At 32.5% G+C, this 20733-nt stretch overlaps 1 protein-coding gene across 2 annotated transcripts in view; it reads left to right on the top strand.

Annotated features, from left to right (window-relative positions):
- Positions 1–12913, top strand: part of LOC150081029 (elongin-C) — a 46456-nt gene extending 33543 nt beyond the window's left edge. The window contains exons 3-4 of one of the 2 annotated variants that reach the window (XM_090382034.1): positions 9005–9053; positions 12667–12913. In XM_090382034.1, the coding sequence (XP_090238160.1) occupies positions 9005–9053; positions 12667–12808 (191 nt within the window). In that variant the 3' untranslated portion in view covers positions 12809–12913. The remainder of the gene's footprint in view (positions 1–9004; positions 9054–12666) is intronic. The other variant, XM_090382032.1, reaches the window with a different exon arrangement.
- Positions 12914–20733: the final 7820 nt, after the last annotated feature.

Below are 20733 nucleotides of genomic sequence, written 5' to 3' on the forward strand. Positions count from 1 at the left end.
TTTTATTAAGTACAATACACGATTACATATACTGAACAAAACATTTAATGAGAATTTTTTTTTGATAATTGACAAAATTTAAAATGCTGTTTTAGTTCACTTTCCTCACGGGCCGTAGGTTGGACACCTCTGTGAATCAACTGTAAGCGCCCCGTTTGAGAATTAGAAAGGTGATTTTCTTTTATTGCGACAAATAATCATCTGTTGTTTCTTGGAAGTGCCACATTTTTCCACATTTTTCTGTAAATTTTCCCTATCTCTGTTTACATAGTCACAGTATCTGAATATCCAAATGACACCAACATTTTGGACAGTTTCAAAAAAAGAAAAGAAAAAATTCCAATTTAGGAACTAGTGACAATACCGATGACAAGAGAAGAAAACGAGGACAACGAAGGTATTAATCCTTCTAAACATGAATTGTTGGCATTTGGTGAAAATGGAGTTAGAAAATTGTCAATTAGGTTACAGCTAAATGCAATTCGTGGATTTCAGAGATACCTAATTGATAAGAAGGTTTCGGAAGAATTGAAGCATTTGATGAACGCTCTGAGTATGATACCAATTTCGTCGAGTGAATGTGAATGAGGATTTTCACAAATGAATCTGATCGCCAGCCCAACCAGCGCTTCGTTGATGACAAAAACAGTTTCTTAAAACTATAGGCCCACCGCTGACCAGCTTCGATCCAGCAAAATATGTCAATTCGTGGCTGCTTCGGAAGCATCATTCAGCAACCGACACACAGAGGAAGAAAAGAAGTCGGCATAGGGTGTCAAATGAGAACTTAATAAAAATTTGGAATATCCTACAAAAACTTTATTATGAAATTATTTTTACTTATTTTACTCACATTTTACTTATTTTTTTATATACTTGAATAATAAATTTATGCTTAATAAACTGTGTTAATATACTTAATTTGTTGTTCTTATTCTAAAACATTGTTACTAAAGTAACAATATCAGGGGAAAAAAAATTTAGAGTACTTTTCATATCCTTTTAATTTTAAATTTTTATGGGCCAACGCACTTGTAACAGCAATGATGCATTACGACCATAATGTGTATAAAATATGTTATATATAGCAATTAATATTAAAAACAATTCAAGAAGACAATACCAAGGTAGATTTATAGGAAATGCAAAGGATAAAGTAAGGTATAGTAGGAAAAAAAAAAAAAAATATATATATATATATATATATATACACACATATACACACAAAAAAGAGGGAAAGAAGGGAATATAAATTAAAATATATACACAAAACTTATCGCTATTTACCTACAATCTAGGTGACTTGGTATTAGGCCAACTACCCAGACTGAAGGCAAAAAACAACACTGAGTTATGTCTCTGTAATCATCAATATCTGATAAGTTATATGAAATAATAATAGTAATAAATTTAGAGATTAAGTAATTTGAATCTAAACCAATAAAAGGTGGTTTAAAATTTAGAATCGAAAGAAAGATAATATAAAGTATTAATGCAAGCACATATTGAACATCATTCACCTGACAGAAAACGTAATTTAATAATTAAAATAAGAATAAATGTAAAGCATAAGGCATATCTAAGACACAATGTAGTAACAACAATAGTCATGAAAGAAATGCAAATCCCTCTAGTGAGAGGGAATATGCATGTCCTCTGTGATGGACGTGGTAAATAGTTAATTAGTTAAAATTAAGTTAATGCAAAGAGAAACATGCAGATAGCAAGATAAATAAAAATGAATAGAGTAGGAATAATAGTACCTGAACCCAGCGAAGGCGAAAATATAGTAGTACAAATAACTAATTTCTCCTACATCCTCAGATTACCCTAATAATTTCAGAGAAATAAGAACAAAGAGTGTAGGACAGCTTAAAGACGATATAAGTTGTAGCTCGGGTAAGCCTGGGATTGCAAACCTGTTCTTATAGTAGGACCCTGAGCTGAATTTGAATGTACCTTACCATTGACTTAAGTATATACAGTGTTATTATAAAATAAATTATACCTTTTAACAGGGGTAGCCAAATTAATTTGTGATGCGATCTACTTTTTTTCTTCAAAATGTGCCGCGATCTACCTACTCAAGAATTTCATTGCACATGGTTAAAAAAGTTAATCAACACATATTGAAAAATGTTGTTTATAAATTTTAAAATTAAATAAAATTCAGAATTCTTATTTTAAATTCATACGTATTTTTAATTTATGTGAAGTTTGTCTTCATGTCATCTGACAAGCTTTCAAAATCAGAGATATACTGTGATAAGGCAAACCGTAAAGAATCTTCTGTATGCAAGTCCGTAAGAGTAGAGCGATTCTTTGTTTGTTTCAAATACAAAAGGCCGAGCCACATAGATATGTGGAACCAAAACAGGAATTTAAAAGTTCACTGCATTTTTTCACATTTGGATACTTTTCTCGGCAAACATATTTACGAAAGTCCTTTTTTGATGTCTGGCTTTTAGGAAGATATCATTTTGCAGTGTAATAATTTCATTTTCAAGTAATATTTTCTGCAATTTGTTTCGTATCTAAGTCGACATTAAATATATTGAACAGTCTTCAATTGTTTTAAAATCACTGAATCTGGTTTCAAAATCATCCACAACTTTCTCAATTTCAGAAACATACTTCTCACTATTAAATTCAAAAACAGGATATTTTTGCAAATGATCTTGCATATTTGCAAAATGATCGAATTTTTTTTTTCTTTGAGATCCTAAGCCATTACCAAAAATTGATATCTATATGCAGAAATACTACTAATCATGTCACCCACATTTTTATTTTTTCCTTGTAATTCCAAATTGAGATCACTTAATTTACTGGTAAAATCTGCCAAAAAAAGCCAGAGCACACAACCACTCCATATCTTGTAGTTGCTCATAATCATCACCCTTTGATCAACATTTTTTTTAATTTCATTCAGCAAATTTTGAAATCTCTGTAGAAACTTAATCTGACTCATCCACTTCACATCTGTGTGTAATGTCAGATCTGGTTCATTTTCATCGAGTCGCATTTTGAAAAGTCTCCTTTGAAGAGATTGTCCTCTGATGGAATTCATGATTTTGAAAGCTATGTCCATAACACTTTTAGTATTTAATCTTGCTGACTAATACAGTGGTAACTCAAAAAAATCTAGGAATTCATCATCCTTTTGGCACAATGCGATGAATCCGTTAAGATGCCCTATCATTGCTTTAGCTCCATCTGTTGTTATTGGTACGAGCTTAAATAGTGGTAATTTTATTTTTTCTAAGCTCAGATTGGTATTTACCATAGAGTGCATTGAAGTGCCTTCCTAAATTTCATTTTTTAGATATAGCCACGGAAGCATTGCAAATCAAACAACAACATTTTTCTTTTATCATTATATCCCACTCTTGATGAAAATGATACGTTTTACTCTTTTTCCTTGTATTCATTTTAAATCAGAGTATTAAATTAACGTATAGGACACTTATTAATATTAAGTAGGCTAAATAAGAATTCGACACATACACTATGCTCTCCACAATGTAACACTGCGTGAATTTTCAGTAGACAATCCTAGCGGCTGCACAACGACAAGAATAGTCAAATGGTCAAAGGATTTTTAATAAGCGTATGCAGTGGGGCGCATAATAATAACATTTAGATTTTGACTAATCTATTTTTTATATATATTTAAAATTCGTTGTGATCGACCTGTTGGCCACCCCTGCACTATAATTTGCAGGCCTGTGAGTACAATTTTTCTAAGCCGTAAGTCACCAAGAAAGCAAAGCATATCCTATGTACATAATATACATGGCTCTAAATCCGTAAATTATGGTAAAGGAAGAGTGAAAGGTATTGTGAAGGAAGAGCCCAATATGAGATATAGAGCAAATGATGCCACACTACCATCGTAGTTTCTTAAGAGTTATTTATGGTGTATCTACACCGATATTATATAAGTAATTATATTGGAACAATGGGTTCAGGAAATAATTTTTTGAAATTAATTATATTTATCGCCTTCCTGAAGTATTTCAGGTAAGTGATAGGGAAATTATTATTTATCAACTTATTGTACAGTGCTATTATGTTTGCTGCACAGGTATTTTTATTGCAAATAGAAGCAATCCTTGAGGCATTGGGATAAAATGATATTTGCATGCACTGATTTCGATATATTAGATCTCCAGTTTGTAAGGCAGACTACATTGAAATTAAATGCATCTCTTTTTATTATATACGTTTACACCATATATTATTATGGAATATTTCTATATGAAGATCCAGGTAATTTGCTATAGTATCAGAACTATTAGTTTTTCCAATACAAGTTCATGTGGATATAATCTGCTGTAATCCTGAATGAAATGTGGATAATTAAGCACACATAGATTATCTACGTATCTGAACATAAGTAGGTTATCTTGGAATGTTCTTTCTGTTGAATATAGATAGAGGTTTGCGATTATGCAGCATCCTGCATTTGCATTTCTTTCATGACGACTATTTTGTTATTACATCGCGTCTTGGATATGCCTTATGCTTTACATTTATTCTTATTTTAAGACTATGTATAAGTATAGTGCGAAAGCATCAATAATACATAGCCAAATCTGAATGAACAGAATATTAGCAAGGCGGCATCGTTTTAAGTTATATCTCATATTGTGAATACCTTCACAACGAGTTGCCATGATATTGCACTACTTCGAATAAGTAACATTAGTCTTCTCCTCAGGTGAAGCCGTTACTTATTCGAAGTAGTGCAATATCATGGCAACTCTTGAAGGTATTCGCAATATGAGATATAACTTAAAACAATGCCGCTTTGCTAATATTCTGTTTATTCAGATTTGGCTATGTATTATTGATGCTTTCGCACTATACTTATATCTAGTCTAGACTTTTCCATAGCTTGAGGCTTACTCCCTAAATGCTTTATAGTTCTTATTTTAATTATTAAATTACATTTTGTGTCGGGTTAATGATGCATTAATACTTTATATTATCTTTCTTTTGATTCTAAATTTTAAACTACCTTTTATTGGTTTAGATTCAAATTACTTAATCTCTAAATTTATTATTATTATTATTTCATATAACTTAGCAGATATTGATCATTACAGAAACAGAGAAATCTGTGTTGTTTTTTTGCCTTCAGTCAAGGTGGATGGCACCAGACGAAGTCACTTAGATTGTAGGTAAATATCCATAAGTTTTGTGTATATATTTTAATTTATATTCTCTTCGTTCCCCCCCCCCCCCTTTTTTTTGTATGTACAGTAAGACCCCCGTATCTGCGGAGGTTACGTTCCAAGACCTATCGTGGATGGCTGAAACCACGGATATAAGTGAGCACCTGCTTGAATCCATATATAACATGATTTTATTGTACATACATACGTATAATAAAGTTTAATTGATAAATTAAACACACAGTATTAATGGGAAGCGGATTAACTGGGACACTTAAGACTCCAAATATAAACAAAAAAAAAAAAAAATCAACCAGAAATCATAAAATTCAAGTAATAACTAGAATAGGTGTAAACAGATATTTTGCAAGTCGTAAATAAGCGACAAGAACTGGCGTTATAAGTCATCATTGGGAGATTAGTGTACCTATTATCTTGGAACCCACCGCTGTCTTTACACACTGCTCAAAAAAAAAAAAAAAAAAAAGAGTTTAGTTTTATTTAGTACATTGCATCGATTGTTGTATTCTGTTGCACTGTAAAAGGACAAATTTTGTTTCATTATTTATGTCAGGGATGTTGGATTTTTTTTTTTTTTTTTTTTTTTGTTTAGAAATCACGAAAATGATGGGCAAATGCAAGAGTTGTGCTTTCAAATTAAACAAAAACTTGAAATTATTCAAAAGTTTGAAAATGGTGCATTTGCGAAATCTCTAAAGAACCATTATAATGTTGGTGACCAAAACCATACGCAACATTGTAAAAAATAGTATTCCATAGTAATACAAGGGAAGCATAGTATTGGACACGCGGGTAGTACGTGTTCAGTTTTTTTCATTTTTTTTCCGTGGTTAACCACGGGTAACTGAATCAGCAGATGGTGGGGGGGGGTACAACTGTGTATATATATATATATATATATATATATTTTTTTTTTTTTTTTTTCTCTCTACAAACCTTACTTTATCCCTTGCATTTTCTATAAATCTATCTTGGTATGGTCTTCTTGAATTGTCTTCAATATTAATTGCAATTTTGTATGTGTGTGTCTATATATATATATATATACACACACACACACTTAACTTATTTATACATTATTACTTATTAAATTATGGTACTACCTGGGAGCATAGGTTTGTAGTGACCCCAGCCAACCCGCTAGTTATATATAACTCTAGCCCTGGTATGAATAGCCTTATATATAACATAGATACATATTAAAACAGCAAATTAATCTAAATTTAAAGATTAGAGAAAGCTGGAGAAATTGGAGAAAATTAGTGGAAATTAACATTCTCGCTCATGGCCATACTAAAGGAATGTATTATACATACCCGTTTCTGTTATCTCTATACCAGTTTTGCTAGGTTAACTTAAAGTAATTACTTGGGAATAATGAGAGTTAAATTTTTTTTTTTTTTTCTGTTTTTTGACAAAACAATAGTTACTGAAAATATATAGAAACAAATTGGGCTATAGATGGCAGTACAAACAGTGTTAGCACATCCTCACGCTACCCCCATGTAAATATAATCCAAAATTAAATAGAGATAAAACGTAATCAAAATATATATTAAAAATAAGAAAAAATAATAGAAAAGCTATCTTTTCTATTATTTTCTATTATAAGCTGGCAGCAGAAAAGCACAATCCACTACATGTTGCTTATAATAAGCTAAAATAGGATATTTGCCAGCAGTATGCAAACCAGTAGAGTGAAAAAGAACTCAACCAAATAAAATAACAACAGAAAAATATATAAGGGGGGAATAAAGAAGAGGGTAGTGTTGAAGCAACATTCCTAAAATAATGTAGAAAATTAAGCCAATTAAAAGAAATTTAGTGGCACCCCCTTGTAGGCACCATCTCCAAATTATGTGAAATCTCACTAAGGTGTAAACATGGACTAACAACATTACGTGATCAAATAAGTTGAAAATAATAATTAATGAAATGAAATAAAATAGACTGGCCATTATTCCCCATCTCGACAGAGGACCACGAGGCCAATAATAGTCAGGGAATCACTACTGTGAGTGTATGTGTACACACACACACAGCAGAATCCCATTAATCCAGACTGGATTTTCAGTTGGGAAAAATTCTAACTATCGATAAAAAAAATATTTCTGTTCACTGACATTTGGGAGGGGGTTTAAAATTTAAAACAATAAAAAAAAAAGCAATAACAAAACACCGCACTCACAAATTGCAACTAACACGATACGTGCAAGTGAGAACGGAGTAACAAGTTACAAAACTTAAATAGGAATGAAGAGAACATTCTGAAAATTTATTTATGTTTTTGATATGATTGGTGATTTCATGGAAGGGGAAACGCATTTCACCATAATAACGTAAAAATCCACAGAATTCCAGCTGTTGGTATTATTGCAAATTCAATAAGATCATGTTTACTATCCGTTTATAATAGATTGCACTAACAGAAAAGCCTAATAAACAGGGCACTGCTATTGTTTTATGGTTGTGACCTCCAGAAATCTGACCGGGCCATGTGGTAAGGTTGGAGACAGTCGTAGAGTAATCTTGAGTACTGGCCTATTCAGTTGACAGCTGCAGCTAGCATTGGCCATGCATACGTACGTTAATTTTGAAAGTGAGTTTCAAAATTAAAGCGCAAAAAACATTGAGGACTATTTCAAGTGAACTTTTTGAAAATAGTTTTGTTTTGGGTTGTGTAATATAATGTTCTACATTAAAACTTTATTGCTTTGTACAGTATTTTGTTTACTTACCATGTTCTTTTACTTTTTATAATTTTTACTTTAAAAATATCGTTTTATTAATTTAATATAAAAACCAATTTAGTTGATTTTGTCATTTAGTAACTTTAAATAAAAACTGGTACATTAAAGATAGCTTCCGATTAATCTGGACTGACTGTGGTCCCATCAAGTCCAGATTAATGGGGTTCTACTGTGTGTATGTATGTATATATATATATGTGTGTGTGTGTGTGTGTATATATATGTGTGTGTATATATATATATATGTGTGTGTGTGTGTGTGTGTGTGTGTATATATATATATATATATATACATACACTTCTTACAGTGCAAGGTTTGAGGTTCTCTGCAATATTTATTTTGCCAGGGCCTAGAGAAGATTGTCAGCTATCAGAAATTGATCAAAAAAAAAACAAAGCCAACTCTGTTCAAATATTTCCATAACAAATAGTTTCTTCATGGTATATTTTATGCAATAAACATTTAATTCTATAATTATTTTCGTTATCTTTTACATGGTATACAGTTAAAAAGTTATTTAAAAGGTATTTTTAAAATTCTTTTTATACATTCCTGAAGGTCACGCACCAATTATAATTTTTCCTAGTAATTATTATACATGTTTTATCGTTAACACGTTTGTTCTGTGTGATGTGCTTGCGGGACGAATTAATTGTGGGTTGTTTCAGAAATACACTGATAACAAGGAACAACTTTCCCATTGAGAAAAAAGCAGGTAATTGGATAGAATTTAAACGCTAACATTTAATGCAGTTTTAATGTTCAAGTCAATTTCAGCTCAAATACAGGGGGGGGGAGATGACAAATTGCCCAAATTTAAAAATGTGAGGTCCATCTTGCCTATTGGTTGAGATAGGCCCATTGCCTTTTAATTGAAACATTCTATATAAGTGTATTGTAGTATTACTCAAAAAAAAAAAAAACCACCATTCTACTTATTTTGTTTCAGTAGTCCATGATAAAGCACTTTTTGTTCCATTTCATTTTATCAAACACATTGTGCTTAATGCTTATTTATTAAAGTGATATTTAAGTTTTTCTCTTCTCTGTAGGCCAATTTTCTGAGAATGAAACAAATGAAGTTAACTTCAAAGAGATTCCGTGAGTAATCAATTTTGTGATATATGTTCAGGTATTGAATTACATTTAATTAAAATATTTTTCCGTGAAATAACTGCTTTAATTTAACACAAGAACAAACATGGAAACTGAATACAACTCTGCATGCCTAGATAAATATTAATTATTACAGTTTAGAGTAATGTTAACAAACTACTTTATTTCAAGGACTTACCTATTAATAGCTAGTGAAGCTATTAATAGGTAAGCTTCAGTTAAATTAATGTGTAATGGTATAGTGCCACATTGTAGTCTTCTCAAGATGTTTACCATCTCAACTGCCATAATACAATAAATGATATATCACTGGGAAACAGTGTTGGCATTCTGCTTCAAATTGACTGTAATTGCCCCATGGCATTCAGAGAGCTCTGGTTCCCATCTAGAAACAAATAGGCTCTGCTGAGGTTAACAGTGGTTGTGTAGTTACTGATGTTTTGGCCACTATTCTAGCTGATCTAGGACTGCTTTGTTAGTGTTCTTGAACCCCCTCTTTCCCCCAATTGGATGGGGTACAGGTGATACCAATGTTGGAAAAAAAAAAAAAAAATCCATCATTTTGCTTGCTGACATCCTGAACGGCACTCTATTCCTTTCCTTGACCAGGTTGTGGGATTTAAACTTTTTTTTTTTTTTTTTTTTTTTTTCACGTTCTGACCTGGGCTGGGGCTCCCCAGACCAGGAAAGCTCCTCTCTCACACTATACGTTTCTTTTATTTTATTTATTATTTTTTTTAATTTATTTATTTTTGTATGTTTGCATTGTTGTTCTAGCAATTCATCCTGGATTGGGACTTTCCTGGGCTGGGATAGTCCTTTTCCTCTTTACTCCTTCCCTCTCTTCATCTTATACAAGTTTTTCTTTCCTCCCTGGGAAACTCGTTCCCCAGGGAGGAGGGCGTGCAGATAGTAGGGGAGGCCTTGCCCTCCTTCTGCTAGGGACAAATACCTGGAGGAAGTCGTCCAGGTGATCGCTGCTTCCAGGTAGCCAAAACACAAAATCACGCTACAGAACACACACAAGCTCACAAACAGTTTCTTTCCTATCATTCTCCCGTGCGGGATGAAAAACTTTTTTTTTTTTTCTCTCTCTCTCTTTCTTTCTCGCCTTCCTTTTCATCTATCTTCATCCATCATTGGATATTCCTATATGGGTTGAAAAAAAAAAACATTTTTTTTATTTATTATTATTGTTTTTTTTACACGATACACACTGGCCTTTCCTTGACAGAGGCTGTAAAAACTGAACAGAGCAACGATGCAGAGATGAACTTCTGTTCTAGGAGACGCCCATACAAAAACACAAAAATAAAAAAAGGTTGAACCTTTATTTCCCTGATTTTAGTTTCCAGTTCTTGAAAATGAACCAATAGGAATAGTTAAAACTTGTTCCTATTTAATTAGAATTTTGACCTAATTTTAATTATATAGACTAGACCTACAAACTCTTGTCCCCTCTGGTGATGTACAATGGTTGAGGTGTGCGAGGCGTACTGGATGGTTCTCTATGACTGATTATGTATGGTAGGTCACATTGCTGCCCTCTGAGTTTCTAGTTCTAATGTTTGCAACGTGTTCTTACATTCCTGCCTGCAGTTGACTGTATACCCTACATATTACAGTATCCTTGATTAACTGAGGAAATTAATTTTCCCTGAAATCCACAAAATAAGAGAAAAAAATTGGATTATGAGCAATATGCATTTAATATATAGTAAATATTGTAGATTTTCACATTTTCTATTATTTATTGAAAAAGGAAAATAAAGAAATTTGTTTCTTGGCATTGCTGACCATTCCTGCGAATGGTGGAATGTACATTATGCAATATCTTCATGCTCTGCATAGTCAAGCAGAGCCTCCACATGAAACAAACCAGTATTATGCGAGATTTTATTTGTTGACAATGGATTTTCTTCCACGTCAAATATTTTACAAAAAAAAAAAAAAAAGTTCCTATTGTCTGACTTTAGTTTCTTCACTTGGATGACTAGGAGCTTTATCCAAAAGTAGAACTGCTTTTTCTGGTAGATTAAGCAATTTGAAATACTGCTGCTGCACTGTTGGGATTTTTTTGTAAACCAGTCTGAAAAAATTTCACAGTCCATCCAAGCTGATTAATTGTTGTAATAATGAATGAGTAAATTTGAAACATCAATTCCAGTTGTAGAAAAGCAGGAGGTTTTTGCAATCCAAGTTGCACAGGGTTTGAATAAAATAGTTCTTCTAGCAGTGTTTCCGCAACATAAAACGGTCAGCCTTTGTTTAAGAACTTTGTAACCAGAAGCACTCCATTAAGTTTCACATGCTAATGTTTTGTTTTGTAAATGCTTCCAAAACAAACTGGTTTTGTCAGCATTGAAAATTTTGTTTTGGTATGAGACCTTCCCCTTCAATGAATTGTTGAAATTGGTGCTTAAATTCATCTGCTGCAGGTTCATCAGAATTCATCTTGGATAGTAATTTGTCTAATTAAAAATCTTGTTAACCAAGCAGAAGATGCATTAAATTGCCCCGGGAATTGAAGGAGTCCCTAAGGAACAGTATTGTACAATAGACTTCCGGTGGCTGATTAAGAGTTTGTGGGCTGTAAGCAGTATTTTTTTTTAAAAAAACATTTAAATTTAAAAATAAATTAGTGTAAGTAGTTGCTGTAATTGATTTTTTTAAGACATTTAAATCAAATTTCTTTTTTCATCCTCAGTTAATCTGCAACTTGGTTAAACTGTTCCTGGATAATTGGGGATCTTTCACTGTCGACCACCTCCTTTGTCGACAGTGAAACTTTACAGCCATGGTACATCCTTAATAATACCAGCAGGATCACAACTCTTGATATGTGTTACTGGAGGAATATGGGAGCTATCCTCCACACATGCATGGAGACCTGCAATGGCCAGGCAGAACTTTTTGTCCTGTTCAAGGATCATAGTCTCAAAGAGAACTTACCCCTATCTCTATTAATGGTATTATGTTCCAGACAACAAATTTGTAAGCTCTTGAGCCGTTTCTGGTACCAATACCTATACAAACAAATGACAGTAATTTCATCATCTGGAGAAGTTTGATCTTTCTCCCAGAAGTGCTCAGCTACACAGAAAACCATGTAATATCTTCGAAGGGACCAAAATTTTCGTTATCAAGACGTTTTCACAAGAAGGATGGTAAAACTGATGTTTCAAATTTTCCCCCAATATTTATAATATATATTTATAATAGAAGTATGAGAGACTTCTGTTAATCGTGCCTGTGCACAAAGGCCAATGAGTCCGAGATTATATAAAGATGATGAATATTATAAAATGTTCCTGAATTCTCATTTCAACCGTTTCCGCTATCTCAATCCATCTCCTTTTAATTTATAAAAGGAGATAAATTGAGATTTCTACCTCTTAGATACTTTACAATTAATACTCGTTATACATTGTATAGTAAAATATGCCTGTCTTTTTTGATCATCTCTCGTTATACTTAGTATTAAGTTAGTTGCTGCAAGTGATAATACTATTAATTTATAAGTTTTCCAAAATGTTCATATAGGTTGATTTAAGTTTAATTTTTTTAATGCAACAATTTTTTTTTATCCCTCTTGCAGATCACATGTGCTACAAAAAGTATGTCAGTACTTCATATACAAAGTAAGGTATACCAATAGTTCAACAGAAATACCAGAATTTCCTATTGCCCCAGAAATTGCACTTGAACTGCTGATGGCTGCTAATTTTCTTGATTGTTAATGTTTAAATTGTTTTCAAATAATATTAATTCTGGCTGTGATTTGAAGATTGCCTTTTTTCCTTGGGTTGGAAAAAAAAATTAATGGTGCAGCATCTGAAGATTTGTCACTTTCTATGTATAGTTATTATATATACACAATTGTAATGTATGGCAAGAAAAATAAATTTTTGTTTTAAAGGAAATTGTGTTGATCTCCACAGAACTTTCTTTCCAGTATGCAGCTGAAATATGGCTGCAACATATTTTGTATATTTTATATCTTGTTTGTTTCATGATGATTGGGTTTGTTTTTAAAAAAGCCCACAGTTTTCTTTCTTTTACAGACAATAAGTCATCTGTTTTTGAAGTGCAAGGCAATAGGCAAGTTGAGCAGTAGCCCACATGGATTCCAAATTATGCATGGTAAAATCTCATTGCCTGCAGTTGAACTTAATGCTGACACTCCTAAAAATAAACTGTGAACCAAATCTGTGCAGTTTGGGATCTGTGAATGCTACTGTTAGATTAATGACATTTATTCCCCAGATCTGTAAATAAATTTATGCAGACATTAGTTTCAACATACCTGTAAATTGACATATAAAAAGACCTATTGCTTCTAAGATTACCTTGGATAAATCCCAATTTTTTGCTGTTAAAACTAGCCAGCATATTAGTAGGTTGGAGGTGGAGAAATCTAATTGTGTACAATGAAAATGTAGATTCATTCAGACACCTAAGGTGGCCTTTATAACTAGGTTTAAAACCACAGTGTGTACACACAAGGTTTGGAATCATTTTGTCCCAGATGGGACAAAGAATGAACAGTTTTTCTCCTAATTCTGAAAATAAATTCAGAGTTTTTATTAATAAATAAAAAAAAAAAAAGTTATGAAGCATTACATTTTACATTACAGAATATAGATTTAAAAAAAAAATGCTAAAGTGAGCAATTTAGACTATCAGACTTAATGTTATTAGTTCAAATCAATGTGAATAAGACATTGATTTGAAATTTAATTAAACAATCCTATTGTATTGCCTATTTCATAACATCATTCTATTACAGTATAAAAATATTAAAAATCCTTGACAGAATTAGTAAATTAAAGAGTATTGGGACAACTTTTAACTTCATTTCTCCACTTCACCTACAAATTTTTCCTCTTGATTTGCTGTTGTCATTTCTTCTTTCCCATATGATTTTTGAGATGCTTCATCTTTGATTATGTTGAAATCAATGAAGAGAACATCATTGTTTAATAGCTTTTTTTTCCATTCACTTACCATTGTACTCTGCTTCATTTCATTCCAGTCTTAGTTATAAATAACACCTATGCTATAATTTTTAATACTGGTCACAGACTTTTCTCCTATTGTGCTGCTCACTGTAAGAAAAATCATTCCTCGAATCCCTCAATATAAATATTTATAGCTGAGTGCGACTACCTGAATCATAAGGAAAGGCACATGCCATTGTCACTTGATAAAATTTTAGCGGAAGGAGTAGTTGCAGTAATAAACAATATCAATGCCTTAATGTTTGCATTTAATTTTGCCTTTTGAATGGCTTTTTCTTTTGTGTGAATTTTCAGTCTTGGGTGACTGAAACCATTCTGACATAAAAGTTTGGAAGTGTCATGACATTTAGAAAAAATTGCCATTGTGCATAAATGAAATACTTAAAATAAGAAAGGCAGTTCGGATTAATGATGTGTTACTGTAGTTTATTAAAATATTTCCTTGGATTATTATGACATATAAAATCTTTAGGCAGCTGACAGGAAACCACCATAATCTAAGTTTCTTATAATGGCCAATCTGTTATTTTGCAATGTTATTATACTCGTGTATTACTACTGTACAAATACAATTGTAGAGATTCGTATAAATAAATTATTGTTGTGTGTTTAATAAATAAATTATTAAACACACAACAAAAAGAGATTATCAACATAAGGAAACAGACATGACATTACCAAATATGGGAAGCAGGAATTACGTTCCAGTAATTCCCATCTCTTCCAAGATCCAAAAATGAATGTATAGTTTCTAAACAATTGATAATTCTATTCAATTTTATTTATCTTTGCTTTCAGCAGTTAAAACTGCTTACCATTTCATTTGTAATGGTGGTTATTTTGTATCATAAAACACCATTAATACATTATCCTCAATCATCATTACAGAAATATCACTTTTTATCAGTGGGTTTGGAACTGAAAGCTGAAGTCAGATCAAGCTTCAAATATATATGGGATGAAAACAGACAAAAATTTTGCAAAACTTATATTTGGATAGTTTGGTTTATTATATCATAAATATTGCATGCTCTATAAACTTTCATCAAAAATATAGTTTTCTTCTGCAACAGGAACTATTTTCTTTCTCTTCTTAAAAAATTTTCAACCATGTTATGTATCTCAGCAGAAAGCATGCTCTGCTCTCTGAATGTATATAACAAACAGTCCATATTAAGGATCCTTTTGAACTGTAATGATGTTTCTAGCTATCTCTGTAGAAATTGAGAGGCAGCAATTTTATTTTTGTTTATTCTCTGGACAGATGAGGTTAGGAGTTTGCAGCTTTGTAATTGTTTGGTGTACAAAAAAAAGTGTACTTTCAGTGAACAAAAGCAGTACAGTGGCTGTACACTGTGGTAGTATAGAGGTTCGACCACAGAACTGAATTTGCATCCAAATAATAAAACTAGGTTTTTTATCTGAGGCAGAATGATAGTACCGATGCATATGAATAATGCAACTGAGAATGATGCACTCCAGTCAATTCCGAGTCCTGTTTCACCTAGTTTTATTTTATTTTTTCACCACTTGGGTTTGGAGTGAAGTAATAAAAAGAAATTTCCTTTTGGATAAATTTTGGTGTTGTTGCTAAATATTTATCCCTTTCTTCAGTAAATATCACAATAAAAAAAATGCCTAGTTTTAAACTACTATATATTCTGGTATATCATTTTGAAACTAAAAAATCATCTGAAATATTAAGGTCAATCAACTTGTATACAGAGTATGAATTCTTAAATTCAAATTAAAGGCACATGCCTAATAAGATATGAATTAATACCAGTATTTACAGTTAATTACACAAATTTTCTCACATTTTAAAGCCGAAGAAATTTGTTTACAGGTTGTCCTCAAAGTAAACCGTAATGATTGCCAAATTACAGTAAGTACAGAAATACTTAGATTTAATAATGTTAAAACTTTTAAGAGAGCAGAAATAATTAAATTAAAAGAGTAGACAGTGATTTTTTATGCAGATATTGCGAAAAAAAAAAAAAATAAATTCAATTTATGCCAAAATGTATGGTATTTCTTGTAAGCTTGTTTGCCTTTTGGTGTTAGAGATCAAATGCAGTTAAAATAGCCACTAATCATCACTGATAATTGGATTTAAACAGCATATTTTTATGGAATACATAATGAAAATAAAATTTATAATTGTCTCAGAAATTGAGGCTTTTAGGTTACCCTGGATCTATAAAACCCACTTTTGAGACAAAAAAATAATAAAATTTTAAAAAAATCAAATAATTTAAGCTTGTATCAGAATATCCTAACTCACAGCTAATGATAAATTTGTTGCATTTTGTCACAAATCAGGTGTTTAATTGTCAAGGATTGATTTAAATTTTTTTTTTTTTTTTTTATAGTGTAAAATCCTAACCTTTGTGTTTGAAAGGTTTATTATTTAAAGCTCTTGTAGTTCAAACATGCACTAACCTCTCAGTATTGGGACACTAAATTTGGGAGGGGGGGGTTACTTATGAGTAGTTTTTAGCTACATGGTGCACAGGCAAATCAATATGGAAAATAGTAAAAATTTAAGCACTCTGTGAGGTGAAAAAGTTGGCAGTGTAATAAGGACAGAAATTCAGTCACTGAAGAATTGGTAAATGAAACATCTGAAAATTATCTGTATTCTTTTAAGAATTACCTCTGTATTTTATGTTTACAGTTTAAGTGCTTAAATTTTCACTGTTCTCTGTATGGTTTAAAAAAATTCTGGTATAGAATATGAGCTTCAGCGACATCAGCAACTCTGTGGGACACTTTCTGCATGTTGAGTAGAATTTCCATTCTGCCATAAGGCTGTACCTAGTTCTCTGCCTGCACCAGGATATATTGTTCTAGTTGCAGTTTTCGGAAAAAAAAAAAAACATCCAAAAAGGTGTTTGGTTTAACTCGGATTTGGCTCTGGGCTGGAAATAGCAGGTTACATTATTTTCCTCAAATCACTATTGTACTAAGAGTTTTGCTTTGTGACAGTGTGTTGTCATTCTAAAACAAATATTGCTCTTCTCCAAAGAACTGCTTCTGCTACTTGATAGTAACCCATTCTATAAAATGTTTGATAGTCCTTTCATTAAAGGACTTTTGCAGTTTCCTTTTACTTACACTCTCCGTTTCAGCTGTCATAATGCTCTGGGATAATTAATAATGGTCTACATGGGTTGATATGTGCTCTCTGTCTGTTTCAGCTGGCATAATGTTTACCAACAGTTGATTTCAGATGTGCCACACTTTGTGGCATAGTCATGCCAAAAAAATACAACAGTTTTATGTGTGTAAAATGGTTTCATAAAATTAAGTTTTGTTACAATGACATTTGTCTGCAGAAAAGGTCTAGAAAGATCAACAGTGATTAGTAAAGAGATTTGAGTAGTGTGGATCTGTGATAGATAATAAGTGCATTATTGGTAGAAAAGTCTGTTTGTTATTGTTATTTGGTTTTTAAGAGCATTAGCAACTAAGGCCATATTGCTCTGGGGATATGCAGTGGTCATTCCCTGACTTTTCTGCATCCTCCGTATTTGGTGGTCACGGGCTGGAACACCGGTCTAATCAAGAAACGTGTGCTACGCCCTGCTGCTCCTGCCCACCTGGCTACGGAGGCGCCAGAAAAGTCTGTGTGGATGCCAAAATATTGCACAGGAAGCTTGAGAAACTTGTCAAAACAGCCAAATATGATTCCTTGTGGAGATTTGTTGCCACTTGTTCTGTTTTTGGGAGCATTAGCAACTGAGGCCATATTGCTCCGAGGATATGCAGTGGTCATTCCTTGACCTTTCCACATCCTCCATATTTGGTGGTCATGGGCTCTAACCCCGGTCTAATCAAGAAGCGTGTGCTACACACTGCTGCTCCTGCCCACCTGGCTACGGAGGCACTCCGTGTGGAGATTTCCTGAAGAATAAGGTCTGCAGGAAATGTGGAAGGTAGCACCTCTGAAGAAAGACTGGCTACAGTTATGGTTGACATCTGTGAGTGTTCTTGCATACATAGGGATCACATATTGAATATATTTTTGCTTAAACACGAAACCAGAATTGCGAATGTCAGCAGAATACATCAAAATATATAGGCATTCAAAACTGTTACACCTTTTTTTTTTGATGACCTGTATCTGGCAAACTGAGCATATCCACTATGTGAAAACACTATTAGACCTCCTGTGAAGAGATATAAGTTCTCTTCTCATTCCATTATGTTCCATCTGCCTGTGGTGGAATTAACACTTTATATGGGTGAGGTGTCCCAAATGTTGGAGGATAGTGTATATTTCTTATTTGTGCTATTCTAAATCTATATTAGAATAACAAGTTATAAATTCTTTGTATTGGTTTTAACTATAAATTGTCTAAATGCATGGTAGTAATAAAATAAAGCATTGTTTAGAAAGCAGTGTGAGATAGGCTAATTTTTATGACTTCATATGACCATGGTCTACTACAGCAGTTCTCAACCTTTTTTAATACTTGTACCACCAAAACTAAAAAATTTCGGTACCACTCATTAAAATATGTAAAGTTGTGCCCCAGTTATCCGCCGATGCAGTTACCCATGGGGAAAAAAATGAAAAAAAAACTTAACATGTACTACTCGTGTGTCCAATATGATACTTCCCTTTATTTTTTACAATGTCGTGTATGGTTTGGTCACCTACATCATAATGATTCTTTAAAGATTTAACGGATGCACAGTTTTCAAGTTTTTGTTTAATTTGAAAGCACAACTCTTGCGTTTGCTCATCATTTTTGTAATTTCTAAACAAAAAAAAAAAAAAAAAAAAGTTACTATAAAAAAAAATTCTGACATAAATAATGAAACAAAATTTGTCCTTTTGCAGTGCGACAGAACACAACGCACTAAATCAAACTAAACATTTGGTCTTTTTTTTTTTTGTTTTGAGTGGTAGGTATAAAGACAGTGGGGGTTGCAAGATAATAGGTACACTAATCTCCCAACGAAGACTTATAACATTGGATATTGTCGCTTTATACCTATTCTAGTTACTTGAATTTTATGATTTCTGGTTGTTTTTTTTTTAAATTTGGAGTCTTGAAGAGTCCCGGTAAATTGAGAGTCTGCTGTACTTTATTATTACTACCATATTTAATGTTGGTAATGTCTTACTGTGTGTTTAATTTATCAATTAAACTTTATTATACGTATGTATGTACATGAAAATCACATTATATATGAGGTCAGCAGGTGTTCACTTCTATCCGTGGTTTCAGCCATCCACACTAAGTCTTGGAGTGTATCCCCTGCGGATACGGGGTCTCACTGTATTTGTATTAAGAGGAAAAGTCAAGAATATTCACTTAATAAGGCTATGTTATAAATTATATATACAGTCAAACTTGGTTATAACGAGCACAGAAATAATGAGATCACAGCTGTAATGAGCAAAAAGTCAATGATTTTAATTTACATGTATTCCCATACTCACTATTATAATGACCATACTACATGGATATACCAAACAAATTTTGGTAACCATGTGCAAACATTCTTAATGGTTCGGGTAGTCCATAAAACCCAATTCTTGGAACAGACAAAAATGAAAAGAGCGACTTAGCTTTATGACCACCTGCATAGGATTAGCGGCCGGTTTATAACCTTGTTGTTCCCAGGCCTTCTAAGAATTTTGGGAATGGGACTTCTACGAACGTTGTATGCATTCGCGAAAAAGTCAATTATTCTGAGTTAGAACATGGTGTAAAAAGTTTTCTTTGTCCTCTTCAAGTGTATCGATATTGTGGAAGAATAAAGATATTTACATATCAGCATTGGAAAAGAACATAACCAAAAAAAAAAAAAAAAAAATTTAGAAAGTGCGAGGTCACAAATGATGAAGCATTGCTTTACTACCCAAAGAAGTGCTGGGCTTTCAATAGACAGTCCAATCTTGAAGGCACAAGCAGAAAAATTTGGTAAACAATTTGGATGCAACCATTTTGTATGTAACAATGGCTGGCTGGATCAATTTAAAAACAGACATAACATACTTTATGCAAAAATTAGTGGGGAATCTCTATCTACAGATTCAATAATGGCAAATGAATGGATTGACCGTTTGAGCAGAAATCAGGAAAGATTTCAATGACAAAGACATCTACAACGCTGACAAAATCGGACTTTTTTATAATTTGAAACCTGACAATACATTTAAATTCAAAGGGGGGAAATGTGTTGGTAGAAAATAATCAAAGGCTCACTTGATGGTGTTCTTATGCACAAATATGATAGGAACTGATTAAAAAAAAACTTACCAGAAAATTTTTAAAATCTCGGTGTTTCAAAAACGTAAGGAAACTTCCAGTGGACATCACTGCAAACAAGAAAGCTTGGATGAAGTTGGATATTTTTTGGCAATACGTAAGTGATTGGAATAAGGAGCTATTCAAAGAGAAGAAAAATATTTTATTGTTAGCTGATAACTGTCCTGCACATCCCCAGATTCAAAATTTGTCCAACATTAAGCTGGTGTTTCTGCCTCCCAGTGCAACGTCAATTTTACAACCAATGGACATAGGTGTAATCAAGAGTTTGAAAGGATTTTATAAAAGATTTCTAGTTCTACATCCGATCAGTCAAAGAGAACAGAAACTTACCAAGTCTATATTGATATTGGATGC

This window comes from Mastigoproctus giganteus, chromosome 9, assembly GCF_048544385.1.
Source record: "Mastigoproctus giganteus isolate SK-2022 chromosome 9, ASM4854438v1, whole genome shotgun sequence".
NCBI classification, from domain to species: domain Eukaryota; kingdom Metazoa; phylum Arthropoda; class Arachnida; order Uropygi; family Thelyphonidae; genus Mastigoproctus; species Mastigoproctus giganteus.